The 22570-nt window shown below is 34.7% G+C and overlaps 1 protein-coding gene across 1 annotated transcript in view; it reads left to right on the top strand.

Annotated features, from left to right (window-relative positions):
- AKAP6 (A-kinase anchoring protein 6) overlaps positions 1 to 6406 on the top strand; it is a 214800-nt gene extending 208394 nt beyond the window's left edge. The window contains exons 13-14 of the mRNA XM_053946534.1: positions 111 to 405; positions 5447 to 6406. Of these exons, the coding sequence (XP_053802509.1) occupies positions 111 to 364 (254 nt within the window). The 3' untranslated portion in view covers positions 365 to 405; positions 5447 to 6406. The remainder of the gene's footprint in view (positions 1 to 110; positions 406 to 5446) is intronic.
- Positions 6407 to 22570: the final 16164 nt, after the last annotated feature.

The raw sequence follows: 22570 nt of genomic DNA, 5'->3' as shown, positions 1-22570 counted from the left end.
GGATTTATCTTTCTTATGTGGGGATGACAATGATATAAATATTCCAAATACTAACAAAAAATGTGCATCAAGTAATTCAAAAAATGCTGATGATGATTTGCTGTTTTCAGATGGACAAAATGAAAGTTTGGAAAAGAATTCTCCAGAGGTTAGCACTAAAAAGAGTAGTGCAGGAAAATCAGCTGGAACAGAAGAGAAAAAAGGATGTGTTACTGCTTCTGAAGAGGCTTCAGCTACAGATTTTCAGATAAAGCCTGGCCATTCACAGAAAAAGGATGGTTTACATCAGAACAGAAAAACTCTTACTTGTGAAGAACATCTCCTGAAACTTCATAAGGAAAGACATATAAATATGCACAGATAGAATGTAACCCTCTCCAGACACATAGATTATTCTAAAAACAGGTATGTACTCTACAAGTTGCACTTTTTTTTTTTTTTACCTTTTTTACCTTTTTTTTTTTTTTAACTTTTTTTGTACAATGAAAGGAGATGAATAATCAGCCAGGGCTTCTGTTTCATGATAATACTATGTCATTTGTTTTGATTACACTATAATCCCAGTTTACATGCCACTAGTCAACAAATGCAGTGAATACTAATTGCTTTATGCCCTTTGGCTTTGCACTGACTGGAGCTGCTCCCTTCTGGAACAAGTCTGCTATCTTGCAGACCCTGGGAATTCTTCCAACATAATATATCAGCCTTCTTTCCCTCCTCAGCTGAGGGAACCAGAAACCATCCCTGCTCATTGAAGCCTTTCTCTGCAGGCATCTGGTCTTAGGAGGGGTTGAAAAGCACTTGATAAAGCTGAACTTCCAGTTCTACTGGAACTAGTTTGTTTGACTAGTGAGTTGGAGTTCTACAATATTTCTAGGCAAACCATGACGAATGGCTAAGCAGACTGGAGAATAGAGAGATAATAAGTCATCTCCTGATGTCAGTTTACAATGATTTTAATTCAGTAAGACATTATTAAGAACACATTTATTACAACATAGCATTAGGCCAAAGCTGAGGTTTCCAAAACAGCAAATCTTTAGAACATCATGAAAGTATATAATGGGATGCTAATGGAGATGGAAACTGATAGTCACCCAGCTGTGACTATCAGTACTGCAACCTTTGGTTCTATTTTGGGGTAAGCATTTTGAAACATGAATAAGATGATGGAACCTAAGGCAAAAAGGTGGTCCTGATCTCTACCAATGTTTGAAAGTGATTCAGATCTGGAATTTCTGACCTCACATAAATGTTGAACAATAGCTGCACATTTAATAACAGAAGAGGATCTACAAAGCAACTTTTGAATCAGTTCCTATCATGCAGCACTGCTGTTTTGAGTCTCACTTGTTTGGTGACCCAAAAGCCAGCACAGATCTATCAAATGCCATTAGTCTTTGGAAACACTCCTCCAGCAGACCACAGCCAGAACAGCAACTCCAAATGCCAATCCAATTCCAAATGCTACTGGTTGCCAGAAGCTGTAGAAAGGGAATTTACACTAAAACACAAGGCTAAGCATGGGACAGGTTTCCTTGGTGAGTTCTTGAATCTCCATCTGTGGAGATTTTCAAAATTCAAGTGGATGTGGCCCTGAATAATCTTTTCTACCTTTGAAAACAGCCTTCCTTTTAACAGGAGGTTGGACCAGTTGATGTTCAAGTTTCCTTCCAACCTAAGTTATGCTATGATTCCAAGACGTTGGCAGGAGAAAAGGCTGTTATTCATCACTGCCCATGGAAAATATTAGTACTCTCCTATGGCAAACTATGTAGCTGTAGCAGAGGATTTCATCTGGTTTATACAAAATAGATTACTTTGCTGCTCTTAGAGATCTAACTTCCTCATTTTTTATTTTGTTATGTTATATTTCTAAGCTTTGGGCTTTCCATTTATTGGTGGTTTACCCAGCATTCCCACATTCACATATGTATTTCCAGCAAAGCCTTTAGGTTATGCCAGCAATAGTCTACAGCTTGCTGTTATCTCAACACATCCCTATTTGACTAATGCATTATCTTGGAACCATCATAGCAAAGAGGATATGTCAGGAATGGCTTTGAAATAGGCTATCATGACCTGCTGATTGCCAATTAGGTTAATACTTGGACATATCCAAACAACTGGAAAAGCAATGGAAATCAACTATGAATTACAAAACTCATAGATGATTCTATGTATTCTAGAATTAAATTAAATTGCTAACGTGTATATAGAAATCTCTATTTGGAAATTGAGATGATGACAAAAGTCTGAGATTGTTAACTGAAACTAAGCTTTCCGAGTTATTGTTTTACTAGTTGTCTTATTTTTTCACTAATTTTTATAATATTATTTTGAGGAAGATTACTTGCTGTAGTGAGTGTGAATTTATCCTTGTTCTCATTCTTTCCCTGATAATGACATGTCTTTTCAATTCATTAGTACTTTTACTCTGAGGATCTCAAAATACTGCATAAACTTACCTCACTCTTCAGAACTTTATAGTTACTTATAGCATGTTAGCTAGATGTTTTTTTTTTCCATAATACTGGAAATGAAAATATGCAGTTTGTGTGAGGTCTAAGATTGGACACAGACTATAGATTTAATAATAAATGCCCCACAATGCAATAAAATATAATGCAGAATCTAGATACAACAACATAATAGGGTTATGTTATAGCTTCCACTTTTGCCCAGGGGCTGACAAATTATTTTAAGAGAACAAAGCCCTTCATACTACATTCCCACTTTTTATATGTAGGAAGATACACTGATTCTTAACTTGTACATATAGCATTACTTCAATGATAACTATGTACTGTATTATTCCCAGTAGTAAAGTTCAGGAATACATATAGTTTATCTCTGACACACCAAAAATGAAAATATGAGCTGCTAGGTTTGGTTTCACTAAAGTCTGAGCTCCCTTCCCCCATTCACAAGCTTGATGCTTTAACTTCATGTCTCATGCTATGGGGAATGAATTACAGAAGCAATCTATCCTAATTTGTTAACTTATTCAAATAACAGTTATTATACTTAACTATGCTAAAGATTATCTTTTTGGTGGCAGATTGTTTATTTTTTGATGAGGCTAATTACTGATTTTCCAAAGGTAATTTACATTTATTACTAATACATCTTTTAAAATGTGACAGATAAATGTTGTTCCCATAAGTGTATTATGAAAAAAGTTACTATTTAAAAACACATTATTTAATTTGAAAGATAAATGGCAAACACCATTATTTTTACTGAAGCACCTGTTCTGTAAGCTCATTTAAATGTGTAATTCCATGTGTAGCTGCAATACTTAGAAAAAAAAAAATCTATACTATATGTGTACCTTAAAAGCATACTGAGAATTCAAAGCTGAAAAAGGCACGGTTTCAGATGTAGGTTGCTTTTGTATTTACTCTGGCTTAATCAGGAGATTAAAACTAATAGTGAATAAATATTTTTGTCAAATGTTCCAATCCTGTTGTTTAATAGTGTGCTACCAAAAAGAAAAAAAAAAGAAAAAAAATAAAAAGACCATTGTGGAAAAATTATAATAATTCTGTGGGCAGGCTCAAAGATATCTCTGACAGCACTGACTACTCTTTCACATGAGCCAACACAGAGTTCTTCAGCAGAGGTGCTCATAAAGCTGTGCTGATTTTATTTCTCAGTTAGGGGTCACCTTGAAAGATCCATCTGTACATGAGTCATGTGATCTTCTGCTGTCACTGTGACCCATGACTCACCAATGGGATGGGAACTTTTAGTTACAAAGTCAATATGCATAGAGATCAATACATTCAGGACATGAATGTGTTCTATCCAAAGTATTTTCTAGATAAGCCATAGAATTCTGTGTGTAATCTGTTAGTTCTTACAAGTAAATCCAAAAGCTACTTCCTTATTTCTGTATTTTAAATTTAAGTTTTAATTTAGGGGGAAAATAATTTACTTGCATTTAAGAAAACTAAATTGATTTTATCTGACAGTGCTGCACAATTAGATAGAATATTCTGCCACTATCACCAGGAGAAACCCAGCACTGGTGCTCAAAGCGCCTGACTGTTATTTCCTGCTCAGCAATAGATATTTTGTATGACTTTTTCCTTCCTTGTCTCATTTTTTTTAACAACAAAATAATGAGAATAATGACCAGTGAGACCTATGAAGAGTAGCTTATATACATACATGTATTTTGAGATCCACAGATAAAAGACGGTACATAAATGCAAAGGACTATTAGTTATTTATTTACTACAGGAGAAGAGAACCCAAGTTTACATAATAGTTAATACATAATAATTTACTTTTAGAGACTACAATAATAATCTAAATTTTTGCTTACTTTTTTTTTAGAGATTTTTATAGGAAAGTAAACAATATGAAGTCTCTTTATAGAGTTTAGAGCAGTCTGACTTTTTAGCTCCTTACAGTACCTGACTTTAAAAAAGCTAAATGAACAGAGAATCTTGTATTGAAATCTATGAATTACATCATTTTTGAAAAATCCATCAGTGAGACTTTTCTTACTCATGCCAGAATTGTAGAAACCTTTTGATACAATCTTCTGCTTTATTCAGATCAGTTCTTCATTAATATCTAAACAGACAGTTGAGCTTTTCAATATTTCCAAGTAAGAGTATTTCTTGTATAAATGAGGAGGGATGTGGTCAGTTACAACAAAAAAAGATCAAAGGAGACAGTAACTGGATAGATCCAGATATTCCTGCTTAACTTGGAAGGCACATAATGCATGTCTGGAGTGCCTCCTAGGAAATGCCTATGAGATGTACTTTGCACTAATCTTTGAGCTGTATTCTGACAGTTATTTCTTCATAATTCTCATCATAAGCCCATGCTCTTTGCTGAATAGTTTAACCCTAAACTCTGAGCTGGATAATTCTATAGTAGGTAAATTTAACTCATTGCTGGTACTAGAAGTGTCTAAATAGTTATTTACAATTTAAGAGTGCAGTGATGATACTGATAATTCTATTCACAGACCACATCTGTGAAAGTCTTTTCCTCTTCTCCATTGATGTCTTACTATATATGTTTGCACAAATATTAAAGTAATTGTTGGATAGATCTTTTTGTTGCTTGACTTTTGAAAATTTCCATGTTTTCATTGGTTGGTGCACTTCTGTATGCTGGAGGTAAGTTCACAGATAAAGATGAGGACAAGATCCAGGGAAAAGGTCCAATGAGATGGATACCCTTGTTTCTTTAGAAGCAAAGTTTTCTGAAAATCAGTGACTTTTCTACATCAGTTCATTTTTTCACACTAACTCGTACCTCAGGCTGTTAAAAGTCATTTTTTGCCTACTGTATGCTTCTGCATTAAAGACTCTGGCATGTGACCATTTATTGGCTATCTATTATTGTTCTGGAAGACCTATGTTTTGCAAATAAAACTTCATTTTCTGTAACCTACTATTACTTTTCTGTTTCCTTTTAGAAACTTGGCTGCAATTCAGGTGCAGGTTCATCCTGTAAACCCTGGGATGACCTCCAATTCCATTGTATCACTGCCCTTCATTAAACTGACTCCCGAGATAAATTTTGTTTCCAAATGTGGTTTGTCCATGTTGGCTTTGTGGTCAGGCTGCATATGCTAGTCCTATTTCAGTGATCATTTTGTTTTGTAGCAAGACCATTTGCCTTCATATGGATTCCTCTCCCAAGCTACCTCTAATGACCTCCCCTTCCTAAATTGGATGCTCCTGTACTACTTACCACTGGTTCTGTTCTTTAAAGTACTATAGAATTCACGGTCAGTCTGATTAATCTTTTCAGAATTGTACCTGTCAGTACTCTTCTATTTTATGTATCAAATTTAATATTTATCTGTATAAGGCATAAGTTTATTGAAACTATTTTGCTTTTAAAGTGACTATTTTGTTGGATTGCAGCAAAAAGAAGTCATTGGTCCTCCTGATTAAATACATCTAAAAATTAAGCAATTTAAATAAATGGTGTTTTATTTATTTAATTTAAAATTTTAATCTATGCAACACTTCAAGAAACAACTACATAGTGTTGTATATTAGAAACTGTTGACATTCTACTGAATTAAGTATAACATTTTGGGTTTTTATGCTTCTTGAGGTGGTAATGAGAAAAAAAGTTTTTAAAAAATGTGTGCCTTGCTGTATTTCTTATACCATTTATTAAAAAGCTGCTTTCACAGTAAAATTATGTTGGTTTGAAAGGAGGAAATAGCAAGGTTAAGATGTGTGAATAATTTCTGTATATATGTATAACCAACTGCAAACATTGATGTATAATGACAGTATAAAATGCTTTCATGTTTGTGATGTCCAGTGATGTGGAAATTATAAGCCTTAAAACCATTAGATTGCATGGTAATTAGAATTGGCATAATAAACATAGTATATTGGGGAAAAAAAAAGCAGAATTGGTGATCTGTCTTACCTGCGTTCCAAGCACAGAATGCTTTATCAAAATTCCAAAGAATATGGTTTTCTTTGCAAATATTCCTTAGAGATATGGAACTCTTAAACTGGTGAAGATTTGTATTATCTAACTCAGAGGTAAAGACCTTTGTCATTAAAGATTCTGTAGGTCTTTTGGGCCAAACAAGGAGACACAAATATTTAGTATCTCATATAATATTTTATAGCAGATCTTTTCATTGTTTATCAGCAACAGTTTGTTGTACAATTCTTAAAATTTCATTCATTTACATAAACGTATCAAATCAGCTCTATCTAGACACTCTAGCAGTTGGCTGTTTTGATGACTCAGATTGTACATTTCAAGTGCTTTTGTCTTTTGCTAAAATGATACTGAGTGGCCAAAAAAAGCCAACCAGCCAGCTTTATAAGTTAGCTCTGCAAACATGGCATTCATCTCCCAGAAACACTATTGGGAAGGAATGTCAGGAAATTTAAGACAGACAATGCCCTCTAATGCGACCTTTAATCATTGTATTTCCAACTATATAAAGGTTTCTACAAAAAGCTTCAACATTCCTCCTTTAAAACATGGGCATCAGTTTGATGCTACTTAGCTACAAGCAGAGAGAAGCTACACTGACCAGAAGATAGATTCATGCAAAACTGAAGGAACAGGTATTTAAGAACAATCTCATGTTTTCCAATATGTTAACAGCTTCCTATTACTGCAAGAGGGAAATTATTTGTCTCTCAATTTAAATTTCCACAGTGTAGCCTTAAGCAAGCTGTGATGTTTGTAGGGTAGCAATAACAATGCTTATCTTTAAGTATAAATAAGAACAACTATTTATTATCTGAACCTTTTGAATCTGCAGAGATTTCTGCACATGCATGTCTTTTATCAGGTACAAGTCTAACAAGTTAACTGATAATTACCTAAAATGTATAACTAAATAGCTAATGACCACTTTATTATATTTTAAATATTTTAAGATATATATATATATATACACACATATATATATATATATATATGGTAATTCAAAATATAACTCCTAATTTTAGTAAAATTTTTGCAGTGACAATTATGTTTATTTATGAGTTATCTCAACCATGATTTTTAAATTATCTTGACAGAGGAATTGAGTTAATAATTATTCTTCTTTTCACCCTAATATTTTGTGGTTTATGCTATATTTTTTTAAACTTTAACTATAGTCACACCTTGCACTGTGGCAACAGGAAAACTAATAATTCAGAGGCTTTTCAGATCTGTCATCTCACCCAACAGACTGTGCATAACTCCATCAATTACTTGTACCATTCTATTAGGCCATTTGCCACAAATTTACTTTTTTCCTGGGGGAAAACAGTATTACTTGTCAAATCAATAAAGCACATATTCATCATACAATATCTGCAATACTATATGGTCCCAACTCAAATTTCTGTGGTTCCTCTCTGAGAGATTGGAACATTTTAATTTGACTATATAGATCCCAGATCTATATTATTTGGTCTCATGAGATAAAGTTACCATTTTTAGGCTTTTTTTGGCTGGAAAATTTACCCTTTTACACTTTTTATTCTCAGAATTGACTTTGTTGTCAATAAAAATTGATTTCTAAGTGAAACACTGATATATATATTACACAGGACTGTTTTCTCTCTTAGTGTAAGTCATGCTTATGGCCATATTATGCTGGACCTTATTGCAATTTCCTAAAGGAAAATATTGGTATGGTATAAAACTAATGTTGATATACCAAGAGTACCTTAAGATCAGCCCATGCAGAGAGTCCTGTATAGAACTCATTCCTGCTGGTGAAATTCTTTTGTGGCAGAGAGGAACGCTGCAAGCTTTCTGCAGAATTTATTCTCTACTAAAGTTCCACAGGCTGCTTTTTATTCCACACACTCCCTGGCTCATGCTTGAGCAACATCTGCAATGTGTGAGGAGGCCATTTGACAGCAATGGCCCTGACACATGGATCTCCTTTTCCTGCCTACTTCACATTTCTCCCAGAGCTCTCCAGCTCTAAGCAAAGGGAGTGCATGCTAACACTAGTGCTAAAATACATGTCTGGGACTACAGTTTAAAATGTTTTTTCCAATCACATTAGTTTTAAATATGGATAGCCTTCTAAGCCATGTCCCCAGTCTTTCCCACTTAATGGTTTGCATTTTTCCCAAGGTAAGTAAAAGATTTTTAGTGATACACTGCATCTGTAGCACTGTACTGGTAAGTAAGTCAGGTGGTGTCTCCATGGTCTGACAATTGTTTCTGCTGTTCATTGTATAAATGTGTAGACATCAGCATGCAAACAACATGAAAATATTCTCAAATTGTTCCCGTTTGGTTTGCAATAAACTCAAATAAAGAGTTGCTGTCATTTAGACAACATCTTGACCTTCCTCCTTGGTAACAGGAAGCACATAGCCTTCCACACCACATATTTTAGCATTTCATTGCAATTCCCCTGTGTTGATGAAAACAACATATTTTGAATAACATGTATCTGCTAAGAAGGGCTGGTTTTGGTTTTTTTGGTCCCTTTTTATTTGGCCAGAAGATATTGGGAACAATGTTGCAAATTTTTCTGTGCTATTATGCACAGAAAAGGGGTTATTAATGTTTAGGCCAGACCGCACTTGGCTCAAGAGGATTAACAGGGATGTCAAGTTCTTAGCCAAGTCAATCTCCTCCACTGACAAGTTATAACAAACTTATTCCTAATAATAGCATCACTTTGAGAGGGGTTTTGGCCAACAAATGACATCTGATCTATTGCCTTCAGTGCTGTGTGTCTGATTTTTCAGAGTTGCCCTGTCTTTTATGCCATTTCTACCAACCTGAAAAGCTTACATTTTTCATGTGACCATTATTTGCTCAGTAAATACATGTTTATCTCTGATATTAGAAATGTGTTAAGGACTATGCCATAAATGAACTTGGCATCACTTAAGTCTGTGTACTAGAGGAATTCTAAGTGCTTCAGTGCTTTAAAAATGGACTTTCCTTTGCACTAGAAAGCAATATTACTTTATTTCTGGTGAGTGGAGAAATAATCTAAGTTAAAACTGAAGTTAGAGTTGTATAAATCAGTAATTTTAGATTACAAATATTACTGTGATATCATAGTTATTGTCAAACTAGTTATTAAAATTTACAAGAATTATAGAATTATACAATGGTTAAAATTAAATTAAATATGGTATGAAAAGAACAGTTAGATAAGTAAATATTTTTGCCTCTGCCTTTATGTTGAGCCCATGTCTCTGTGGCATTCTGGAAATGGAGGGAAAATAATTTTTAAAACATATGAAATATTTTAAACATTTTTCTTTCTCGCAATTAGTGTAAGGGTGTTTTGAATGCAGCAAGGATCTAGTTGTAGCATTTTCCAAACATTATGAAAGTGACAGGGAAAGGCATATTTGACAAGATTTCAAGAAATAGTGAAAAAGACAAACCATTCTTGATGCACTTCATTTACAGAATGAAAAAAATAATCAGACTTTGGAAGAACTTCTAGTGAACATCAACCATATATTGCAAATATTTACCTTTTTTTTCATGGGGAGATAAGTAGTACTGAAAATAACATTAGGCAAGGTGGTATGTCAATTTCTCATACAGGCTATGGTGCATATATACCTGAATTTATGCTCTGTTACTCTTGAATAAAAAACCTGAACATAGAATTCACTTTGGAGGCCATGGGTTTTGTTGTTTCTTCATAAGGAAGTGGACCAAATTTGGTCTGAGAAACATCTGCCTCTAACAAGCTTTAAAAAGAAATTTTAGCAAGCAGATTTTAAATAACACACAATGGGAGAAAAAAAATATAAAAGGAAAAGAAAACAAAAAAAGCAATCATTGTGTAAATCCTAGTAGTCCCTGCCAGTAGTTTAATCAAGAATATTCCAAGCTGAGTAGCATTATTATACTTCTATTAACTGATCATTATTTATCCTGACACAGTGATGTTAGACAAATCTCTACAGTTTTTGCTTTACTTACCTCAAAGTAGGGCTTTTCAAAGTGCTGAAAAGGTTATGGAAATGTCAGTGGTTGAAATGGTTGCATGAATCAAAAAAACCCCAACGTCACAGTTCTGTCGGGTTGCTGTCTGTGCCAGCTGAGCCCATCAGTGCTGCTTTTGGCCATATTTTGTGGAGGCAAAGCCTTTAAAAAGCTTTCCATGCACATACAGCTCAATTAGCCACTATTAATATGACTACTAAAGAAAGCTTCTTCTGTAAGGAGTTTGCCTTAAATGACAACATAAATGTTTCTCATACCTCCTGCTGCTCATTGTGTATATTCCTGCATCTTATCCCCTGGTCTTTCAAGCTGAACATTTCTCCACTTGTACATTTTCTTCTTGCACAACTCTGGAAGGAAATGAAGGATTTGCAACTTATGTTTGTAATAGACAATTTAAAGGTAATGCTTTAAAAGGTGGGCAAGTGGCACCAGAGCCATAGTGGCTTGGAGTGAAGAGAAAGTGGCTGGCAGGAGGAATTCTAAGCGCTTCAGTGCTTTAAAAATGGAATTTCCTTTGCAATAGCAAGCAGTATTATTTTATTTCTGGAGAGTGGGGGGGATTAGCTAAGTTAAAACATAAACTTAGAATTGTATAACTCAGTAATTTTAGAGTATAAATATTCCTGGAGATGCATGATGCTGAAGCTGTGCCAAGTAAACTGGAGGGAGGATTCAGATCAACAAATGTCATGCTGGCTGATAAAAGAAAAAGAAGAGAGGAGCAGAGAAGGAGGTGGAGCTTCAAGGATGGCTGATGGGAACTAGCTTTGGTTAAAGTATTTGTAGAATAATAGGAGCATACACTGTTTTGAAAGAGATTTATCTCTATTGCTAGACTTTGTATTGAAAGTGTAAAGTGATACTATTCATGAATACTCATTTTTCTGAATCTGCTGTTCAGTTATGCCAAGCATATCAATCAGGTGTACCATTGTCAGTTAATTAACATTTGATTGCATGAAACACAGGCTATTGAAGAGGAGGTTTCTTCTCAGAGGATGAGGGGTATCTGTGTGATTTCTTCGGAGGGGGAGGGATGTGTTCTTAGTAATTATTGTCAGCTGTGAGAAAAGTCAAATTGTAACTTGTTAGTACATATTTTCGTGCCCCTCACCACTCTTGGTGGCCACAGTAAGATTGGAAGACAAAGGCAGCAAGTGTATCAGCAGCTTAGTCCTCAGCCATACCATATACTGCATCAGGAAATGTAAATGGTGCCTGTGTAGAAGTAAAATAAGGGGAAGGGGGAAGGGGAAGGGGGAAGAGGAAGGGGAAAGGGGAAAGGGGAAAGGGGAAAGGGAAAGGGGAAAGGGGAAAGGGGAAAGGGGAAGGGGAGGGGGAAGGGAAGGGAAGGGAAGGGAAGGGAAGGGAAGGGAAGGGAAGGAAAGGAAAGGAAAGGAAAGGAAAAGGAAAGGAAAGGAAAGGAAAGGAAAGGAAAGGAAAGGAAAGGAAAGGAAAGGAAAGGAAAGGAAAGGAAAGGAAAGGAAAGGAAAGGAAAGGAAAGGAAAGGAAAGGAAAGGAAAGGAAAGGAAAGGAAAGGAAAGGAAAGGAAAGGAAAGGAAAGGAAAGGAAAGGAAAGGAAAGGAAAGGAAAGGAAAGGAGAAGGAAAGTTATACAGTATATATCTATAACTATTTGATAGCATTTTGTAACATAATAGACTTGATAGCATTCAAAATAATGAATGATTTGGTTAAGAAAAATCTGTCTTTTCTTCTTCCTCTAGCCACATAATAACAAGTCACTTGTGGAAATGAACTGATAGTGAATTCAGACATGATGGAAGGAGATACTATACTCCTTCACATGATATAGAATTAAACTATGGAATTTCATTTTGTCATTAAATTATTGAGTCAAATAGCTTAATGAGATTGTAAAGGAGTGTAAATATAGAATGGGCAGCTGTGCCAAGAGAGGAGGTTGGTCCAAATGAATGGCAGTGGAGAACAAACTTAATTTTCCATGATGAAATCTGTTGTATGCTGAAAGGACAGGGGGAAATTTTCCAAATTCAATGCAAAAATGGCTAAAGCAAGAAAGAAAATTTCTGTCTTTCACTGAGGCAATCAAAAAAGAGCCAATGACACACTCAAGGCACATAAAAAATGCATAGAAAATGTCTGGGTATCTTTTCCTTACTCATCATTTCACTGTTGAAAATGAAGATGTGGTGTCAAAACCAAATTATTTTAATTCCTTGACAAGCCATTGTGTTGCAGCATAAAAACTTATCACAAATATGATTTTGTGGATAATTATAAACAACTTTTCATATGTTGCATTTAACATATACATGTTTAGTTACACGGAGTTGACTGTGATAAATTATATTTCAATAGAGAAAACACTCATATTTCAGGCCAGTTGGGTAACAATATTTCAGAATACCCCCTCTTTAATCACATACTTTGATGGAGAAATGCTCATGAGCACATCAGTACAATTCAATTCTTTCCATGGGGACTGACATCTTAAACAGCACTACACAGTGAATCACCTTGTCAAATAAAGTGCAAAATGGAAAACTGTTTTCAAACTCATCTGATGTAATGACATTTACAACAAGATGTTTGAGGTGATACACCGATAATAATAATTATATTTGTCTTAGACTTTCATGATACTTTGAAAGTTTTATGCAATAATATGCTTTTTTTTTTTTTTTTTTTTTTCATTGAAGACAATTCTGTACCAGGGCTTTTACTTCATGAGTCTTTAAATGAGCCTGGAGAGAAACTGTGTTTTGCATGCAACTGGAATTCTTAATTAAAAATTTTTCTTAGAAAAAAACCTATATAGTTTCAACAGCAAGCCAACTTATATATCCTCACGCAAAGATTCAAGTGGTTCTTTTAGAATATGGTATACACTAAAATTATTTTTTAATGTTTTTTCAATCATGATCAACAGTATTTATCTTTACTAATTCTTACTGTGACAGTAAACACACTAAGGAAATATATCTCAAAGTGTGTCTTAAGCATCATAAAATTAAAATGATGACATCATGAAAGTTTATGTTTATTTTAGAAATCTACATTCTAATAATTATTTTTTATTATATACTCATGAAGTATATAAGACAAAAAATTTCAGGAACGTACTTCCTGCCACTCTTGCACTGCCAGAACAATGTTCTTGATTTGCCCTGTCTCACCTCCTTCAACTGGCACCTGTGAACAGAGGCTGAGATTTCATCAAAACAGATCTGCTGCTGAACCCTGGCTTCTGTGAACAGGAGCTGAGATTTCATCCAGCTCTTCTAAAAAGAAGTTTGACATGACATTTTTAAAGGTATTAGAACTGCAGTTATTTAGTGTCTGCAACACATAGAGATCTGGTGCTGTGGAAAAATGGGCCTCTGGGGAAAATCTTGACTTTCAGCACTGAATATGTGTGTTGAGCTGGAAAACAAAGGCTTAAAAATGTGAGAGAAACTTCCCAGACACCCTAGTGAATGGCAGCTGACAGTCTTTAATAGGAAAGAATGAAATGACAGATCGGTTCCTTGGAAAGTAGAATTTTATAAGTGACGTATATAAGCCAGCACATGGAGTAGAGTGATTTGGTGTGGCTTCTGCACAACAAAGGAAAACATTTCTCAAGGTAGGTGTGGGCCACAAGGAGAACTATTGCAATGTCTACAATTATTGAATTGTACACTTGAATCTACAAACTACCCCGTAAATATACCATCTTTACAATATTATTTGCTGAAACATCAGTTTGGATAAAAATGTCCTTATCTTATGCTTCATTACCAATGAGACAACACACAAAAACATTCAAATGAACATATCATTTGAGTAATTTTCCCCAGTCCTTCTTTTGTGACTGTATGGTTATTTTTGCCTTGCACTAGAGGCAACAATACAGTAGTTTTTGGGAGAATATCTGTTTGTTATTAAAAGGTAAAAACAAACAACCCTCAAAACTTCCTCTGTATGCCTTCTCTCAAATAAACAAATTCTATGTTTCTCATCAGCCAAATTTTAAAAAGAAGCAAACCTATGTAGTATAAAGTTCTTCCATTTATGCTCATCCACTTTTAAAGATAGGTCTGAAGTCCGTAACTGGAATTTTATTGTGACAATCTTAGTGAACAGAAGCCAAGCTGTTCCTACACAAGGATCCCTAAATAGTGGTTCTGGAAAAGGAGCGCTTGCTGCTTCATCTACTAGTAATGCCTAGACCATAAAGGAGGCTCCAGACTATCATGATTTGTTTTGCATATTAGGAAATTCTATTCTCAACACAGAGAACATGGTTAGAATGAAAGGGGGAAAAGACCTCTGAGTATTTCTTTTTCTGCGGTGTTGGAAAGTAGAAGCTGGGTAGTGAGGTCTTCTATACACTAGGGAAAGCAGTATATAAATAAATAAGTGGTGACACAAGATACAGTATGGGAACTGGATGAGACTAAGATAAGTTGCTTAGAAAGGCAGTATTGTTATGATGGAAAACACACCACAGTGGCCCCATAAATAGCCAGTCTTTATGCAAGATAATCTTCTGTTACATAGGTGAAAACCAGAAACAACTAATTGGAACTCATAAAAGTGCTAATGAAGTGGGATGAATCTGCCTAAAGAATAAATTTGTCTGCTTTAAAAAGGCATAGTGATTTCCTCATGCTATAGTAGTTTCATCCAGACTATACTTCGTCATCTGTCAATACTTTTGGCTAAGTAGCATTCTAGCATTTTAAGTATGGTAAGCTTGCTATGATGTTGCATATTACTTAATATTTTTCATTATGTCATTCTAGACATAGAAATCTAGTTCAAGGTTCAGTTAGAAATAGAAGGTTTAAAACAATTTTTTTTTCATAATTAAATCTTTACTTTCTACTGTTGTAAGTATTTTGGAAAAAGGAAATATAAATATATAATACATTCTAAAGAAATGTATAAATTATATAATACATTAACTAGCTATATATTTTAATTTGCATTGCAATTCGTGATCATTGCTGCCAACACTAGATTTTGCAGAATTTAGATCCTCTTCACAATTCAAGCTGCTAAATGCACAGTGTAATAACACATGACAAATTGCCCTTTAGTACTGGCTAATGACAGAGACCAAGTTTATTTGTAGCATACCATGTGTATTAGAGTATAAACATGAAAAAGAAGAAACAATTACAGGAAAAGATCTTTAAGTGGATCTTTCCAATAATTCTCCTAGATTAGATTATAGGCTAGTTCCTTGATTTCAATTCCTGGCCACTTGTGCAAGACCAAGATTTTAATGTTTTTTTAAGACAAACATGAAATAGTTATTTCAGTATTAACTTGTTTTAAAACCTAAGAGTTAAGAGTATTTATATAAGACATTTATATGGTTAGTTTTTATTAGTGTAAAAACAGGCTTAGTTTTTATTAGTGTAAAACCAGAAACTTTAATTTTTTTAATATTTATTACTATGTGTATTTCTAGAGCTTGTATATAAACTCTGGACAGATGAATAATTTAGTAATTCCAAAAAGTGCACTTACTTTTCCTGTTCCAATCACTGCTGGACCCTTTGCTCTCACCATGGCTAGACAAGCCCATATTTTTGCAGAGAACAAAAATCTCTTATTCCCCTCCCTTTTGAAAGGCACAGAAAGCTGACCATAAATACACGGAAGAAAAGCATGTCTCAGAAAGGGGACTAGTGTGGGGCTCCACAGCAACAGTAGAAGAGAGACAGTCTTTGCTTACACTGCAGCAACCTTGAATTTCCTTAAAATCAGTCCAATAAGGCCAATATCCATGTTCTAAGGCTGCCCAGAGGAAAAGGTTTGCCAGACTATAATCTTTGTGGAAAAGTTCTTCCTTGACCTTTTTTGCCACTGTATGTCTATGACAGCACAGGGAGGTCAAAAGTGCACTAGTTGTTAGAACCAAAGATGAAGCTTAACCAGACACTGAGAGCAATGATTGTCAAATGGCTCCATTTGCAAGACAAGAAGTGTATCCTTAGCAGAGCAAGAGTGATGAAAGAGATTATTTTCTAGGGGTCACATTTGTTCTTCTTTTTTGACCTCTCTCAAGTTTGCAAAAGAAGCAGTGAGTTTTCTATAGCAAAGGGGTGCAACAAAGAGAACAGGACTGTGCTTTCCTCATCTCTTCTCTGCTAGTCTTCCAGCCTCAGTTATGTCTCTCTTTCTTTCTCTTTCATAAGAGCCAGTGAAAGCAAAATAATTGAATACAGAAATTAAAAGGACAATTTCAAGTGCCTATAATTTTACATTTTGAAACCCTTAGAACCTGGATCTGAATTTGGGTTAGGGTTTGGAGTCCTTGCTTGCTTCTTTTACTACCTCCCCTCTTTCTGTCTTTAGTACCAGTATGGCCATCACACCTAGGAGCCTTACCCTTCCTTCTAGAAAGGAGCAAGCTGCTTCTGTTTTTCATTTTGAGCTGCTCTCTGTTTTTTATTGACTATCGCTTTAAATGAACTAACGCAATTTAATTTCTGGTTCCCATAAAGAACTTCATTCTGGGTGCTGGAACATTGCAGGGGACTGGTAGGTTGCAAAGCCATGCATACTCCTGCCTTGGCTGGCAGGGCCCACTCCACAAGGGTACAAATACAAAATGTTGCATGAAGAGAGATGCTTAATAAGTACTCAGAGTTCTGAAGACACTGCTGTGTCTAAAGCAATTCTAAAGCAATTTTCAGAAGTTTCTTAGCTGCATTTAAACTACTTTGATTCCTCTTAGAACCAAAACATATACAAAAGCTATTCTAGTTATAGAATGTTAAGGTCTTGAACTTGAAATAATAAATAAAGTTTTGAATAACACTGAAGTCTTCAGGTTATCATATATTGATAAGATGAATTATTTGTCAATCAAAATGATATGCCTTTTTTAATAATTAGTGACTATGAAACTCATTGCTTCTCAGCTTTTTGATAAAACATCAAGATGGTGGATGAATGGTTATTATAAGGCACAGTATGAAGTAGTTACTGATTTTTGTACTTCTCCACTGTGACCTAAAATTCAAGTTTGACCTCATTTTTAAAGATCAAGGAGGAGGGGGAAGAGAAGTTCTAAGCAGAGGTGACTAAGAAATATGTTTCAAAGCAATTGTCCGGAAATACAGGATAAAACTCTCAACGTTACCACAAAAAACAGCTATTAATTACATTTTCAAATACTCCTATCTTGACAGAGTAGTTAACAATTGAGATGTCACTTGATAAACTTCCCCATATTGGGAAGCTCAGGCTATGGCCAAGCACTTCACAGCTATGCAAAAATAGTTTTTTAAAATGCACCAAGTCAAATAATATCTAAAGCTAAGAAAAGGGAAGAAATTCTGACAGTAATGGGCTACATTGTTTAGCTTCAAATGGGATTTCATGTACCTTTGGAAAGCTCTCTATCATAGGAATGGATTCTGTGATTATTTTTCTTATGACTTTAACTTATGTTTTACTGTCAGTCATCAATGTTTGTTTAACACATGGAAAAATTCTGTTTAAACATTCCCTCAAACTACTTGGCTAAACTTGCTATCCATTGGGTGCCTCAGAGGATAAATTATTGAAATCTAAGCAGACAAATACCTTGTGCTTATTCCCATGGCTAACACAGAATTTTGCAGTTAGAACGAGCTCTAAGCCAAAATTTTATTCAATGGAAAACTTTGCCTGCCTTATAAAGTAAACAGGTTCAAGTTGCCTCTCAAGTCCGGGAGGAGCCCTTAAGAATCCCTAAATGTGGGAAGGATAGGCTGGTTGTCCCTGTGAGCCCACTGAGCAGCTTTTCAAAGGTGCTTTTCATAACTAAAACTCAAGCAGGCAACTTCCAGTTTGCAAGGATAACCTAGGAACTGAGAAGATCTTTAGAGGTATTCATCTTGTTCTTAAATTTATTCACATCAGACAATGTTCTTCTGAAGAGAGTAAAACATTATCTTTAATGGGACAAAACTGTCACTACTTTATTCCATTTCTGGTCTTGTTCAAAACATTGTTTTTTTGATAGGTAGAAACTTTCTGATTTATTTTCTATGAACAAGAATCTCTATCAACAAGTTACTAATGACAGTTATGATGTATAAAATATTTTATAGCTAAGACACAATAACTTTCTTTCTTGTTTAATAAAAGATATTAAATGGATGTTAATGTCCTCAATCTTTTAATTGCCACGTTTCCTTGATTCTAGTAATCCTTGCCATGTCTAAAAATTGTGCCCTACTTCTTCCTGTCAACAGCAACTATTCATCTCATTGTTTACAATTCCTGTTAAAAGCTCTGAAGATACAGCATTTGTTATCAAGACTGACAAAAGAGCCTTTTTTCCTCTCTTCTTAGATAGGTATCTTCTAAGAAGTTTTAGAACTTTGCAGTACACCTCTAATGTCATAATACACCTTTAAAAATACCCTGTTGTTTCACTTCAAGGGAAAAGGGGAAAAAAAAAAAAAACCAACAGAAACTAATCCATTCTTACAAAAACAAGATCTGAATAGAGAAATGCCCCTGTAGTGCTGCTGTAGACACTGTTGGCTCCCTCCACATTCTCTGCAGCTCTAAAAGAAAGAACATCACGATCTAATGCAAAATAACTGAATGTAGGTCTCAAAACTGGGGATCTTAATCCACATTTGAGTATTGAAACATGAGAGTTGTTTTTCAGAAATTCTGATCGCCCCTGTTTAAATGACAGATTTCAAATTAGGTCATGTAGATTGAATTTAGGCTCCCAAACTTGAAACACCTAATTTAGGCGCCCCAAAGTCATTAAATCTGATGATCTGAATGCTTTTCAGAGCTCTCAGAAAACTTTTAATTATCAAGGCCTATATTAAATATAACTTCCACAGATAATATGGCTTGTGGCTCTACCTCCTCAGTTTTCTTTCACTCTCTGTGCTTTTGAAACTAAAGATCATCCTTCATTGTAGCAATGGAGTTTTAAGCAAAATTCAACATATAGCTTAATACTACTGTAATACAAACTGACTGTGATATGGACCATGCTTCCAGCAATGAGTACAAAATCCTATACGTAGTCCACTTTTTTCCTTCTCTTAAATCTTCTGCAAAGCACATTTTAAAGAGCAGTTATGACCTAGCTCATTGTGCTCAGCATGTTTTACAAACTCAGCAGAGATGTGGAGAACACATACAAAAACCATGCATCTGCCTTGACATAAATCAGAAATAATCAAGACTATCACAGAGTTTGACCTCTGAAATAGCATTATGGCTGTATATCATGGACCAAGCCAGGATATGTTGTAGTTTAATTACTTCAGAAATATCTGAGTGACAAATAGCAATGATTCATTTAACAGCAAAAAAGTTATGCAAAATGTATCAAACCTAAAGAAGATCCTACTGCAATTATTTCCTTGTGCTTGCTAAAACTTTCAAGATCCAGATGCTCTTCCAATAATTAATTGCATAACTTACCACGCTTCTCTGATTTAACTTTTAATTATTTGCTTTGGAGAAAGGAAGTAGTCAAGTTAGTTTGGGTTTTTAGGTGCAACAGTAGTTTTTTTTTAGGGGGATAAAATTATTTCCTAAAATATCATCAATCTTCTTCAGTTTAGAAGGATGGTGTATAAAACTCTCCCTTATTTTGAAAGACTTTATTTGAAAGGTATTTGTAAAGTTATATAGCCAGGCTGTTAGCTGAAAATATTGACATATTTTCTTCAAAATTACAAATGCATTAGGTTTTATGTTTTTTCTTTCTATTTCTTCACCAAAGTTGCATATTTTATCCGGATGAGACAAATTATTTTTGGTGGACAGGTAAAACAAGTTACAGTTTCTTTTCTAGTAATGTGGTAGGGAGTTTCATTTTAGTTTGTCTCTTTCGGGATGTTGCTTGTTTATTTTAATTAATCACTTGTTCTGACAATGCCAAGCAAATAGAATCTATCTGGAATATTCAAGAAGATTTTGTAAAAGATTTTAAAATTGCTTTGAAGTTCTTGTTCAGAGCACAAGTTCATGTGCAATGGTACACTGTCACAGTGTCCAAAAAGCCACTGCAAATGAAACACTCTTGCAGCTTAATGAAACTAGCAGAGTTTATAATCTTATTAAGCTGATGGCCTGCCTATATATAAAAGCTTCTCGTGAAATTTGTATATAAATTCGATATTTCCAGTACCAGAAAAATATTTACTTTGCTGCAGTTAGGTCTCTTTAACAGAAACGGAAATAAAGCACAAAAATTGGCGTTGGGGAATGAATTCATGAGGAGTTGTACTGAATCTATATGAGATGAGCAAGCGACAGAACAGCTATAAACAACACTCAGTAATAAGAAGAGAGTTTTACGTTAATGTTTCTTGGCCTGCTTTTGAGGAAGGCTATGTCAACAATCTTAATGGCAGATTTAGTCTCTGCCCCTGTAAATCACTCTGGCTGTAAATAAGAATCTGTCTATGTGGATGTCTTCACTGAATTCGGGACCACTAAGTGTTGTATTTTTACTGGAAAGATTAGGAGTCAGTTCAAACTGTAAATCTGAATAAATTTGGGTACTAATCAGGAAGTTCTAACACCAGCAAAACTCTCACTGACTTGAAGGGAGTTTTGTACATGTAGAGAACAGGATTAGCCCCTCACATATTTATTTTCTCAGAGAAAATATTAATGGAATGATACATGATGCATTTTTTTCCTGGATTTAACATTATTTGTTCAAAATAGTTTTCTCCTTTTTGGCATTTGCACGTGCGTATAAACTCTTCGTGTTATTCTATACACCTGAAGTTCACTGACTTAAGGATCTTTTTTCTCCCTTTAAATCTATGTCATAGAGCTCAAAAATGGCTTCTGATCTCTCTTGATATTATTTCCCAGATATTTTTATCATGCTATTAATTTATCATTAATGAGAATAACCCACAACAGAACAGCTGTGAGACAGCTACATCTGAGAACTGCATGCTGATGGTACCATAAATTCACTTAGTGGGAATCTACACAGAATCTGTAGATCTAGTGTATCTGTAAATGACAGATGTAGCTCCACTCCCTGGTTGGTGCCTTACCAAAGTCAATGAAACAAATGAAAAGAACTGGTATCTTCCTTGTCAATCTAAGTCAACAAAGCCCTTTTCAAGACAGAAAATTAAAGCTATGATAGAAAATATCTGATAATGCAGGTTAACAGCTACTATATTAGAGAGATCCATGTAGGTAGAGACTTAGCTAACTGAACTAATACCATAGGAAAGAAGAGATTTGAACTCCAGCAATAATATTTATTTCATAAATGCATGAGTAGCATGTATTTTATTCAAGTGTTGGAAGAAGAGAGTAACCATTGCAGAGGTCTCCAATGTGAATGACAGTTTTGCTCTGAAAACAGTCAATCCAGTCAGTGAATTGGACAAGTAGTAATGGGCAAAATTGGACAATTATTACTAATTCTGCTATGTATCTCAATAGACGATTTCAACCTCTAAATTACCTTTCAAAAGTACTACTTTACCATGAAAACAGAGGATTTGATTCATAGCATGCTTTGAGAAGAGTAGGTAATGGGAAAACTGTAGAAGTTAGTAAAAGGTTTTTCATGTTTTAGGTGTGCACTAGTTCCCTTACACCATGGCATATATCTATGGACATGCTCAAAGCATGACTATGACGTGAAAAACTAATATTAAACTCAATTAGTGCACCAAAGACCAATGCTTATCTTATCAATGCAATATCTTACTATCTCAAAGATATAATAAGAGAAAAAAAATTAAAATAATTTAAAATATTGCTTTATGTGTACACAATGAAGAATAACTTCCCTGTAATTCCCTCCTCCAATAAGATGTTTCTTACCTCTACCAAAAGTGCCTACAATAAATGTCTATTTCCTTTCAAAGCTTCCTGAAAATCTTAGTTGGAGTATCTCTGGTTTCAAAGGAGTAAAATTATTACTTTGTACTCTGAGGGGAGGCCCAAAAAAGAATACCTGAACTTTGCATCATCTTGCTGCAACACATGCACTCAATGCCTATCATTGCCTCATAAGCTTTATTCAGTTTCATCATGTTGTCTGCTCACTCTGTAATACCATTAATTCTACAGAGCGTTTTTTTCTTTCATGTGGAAAAATAATTATATCATGCAAATAT

Source organism: Vidua chalybeata, chromosome 6 (assembly GCF_026979565.1).
Source record: "Vidua chalybeata isolate OUT-0048 chromosome 6, bVidCha1 merged haplotype, whole genome shotgun sequence".
In the NCBI taxonomy this organism is placed as follows: domain Eukaryota; kingdom Metazoa; phylum Chordata; class Aves; order Passeriformes; family Viduidae; genus Vidua; species Vidua chalybeata.
The sequence above is the reverse complement of the archived record's forward strand: the minus strand, read 5'-3'. Positions and strand labels throughout refer to the sequence as shown.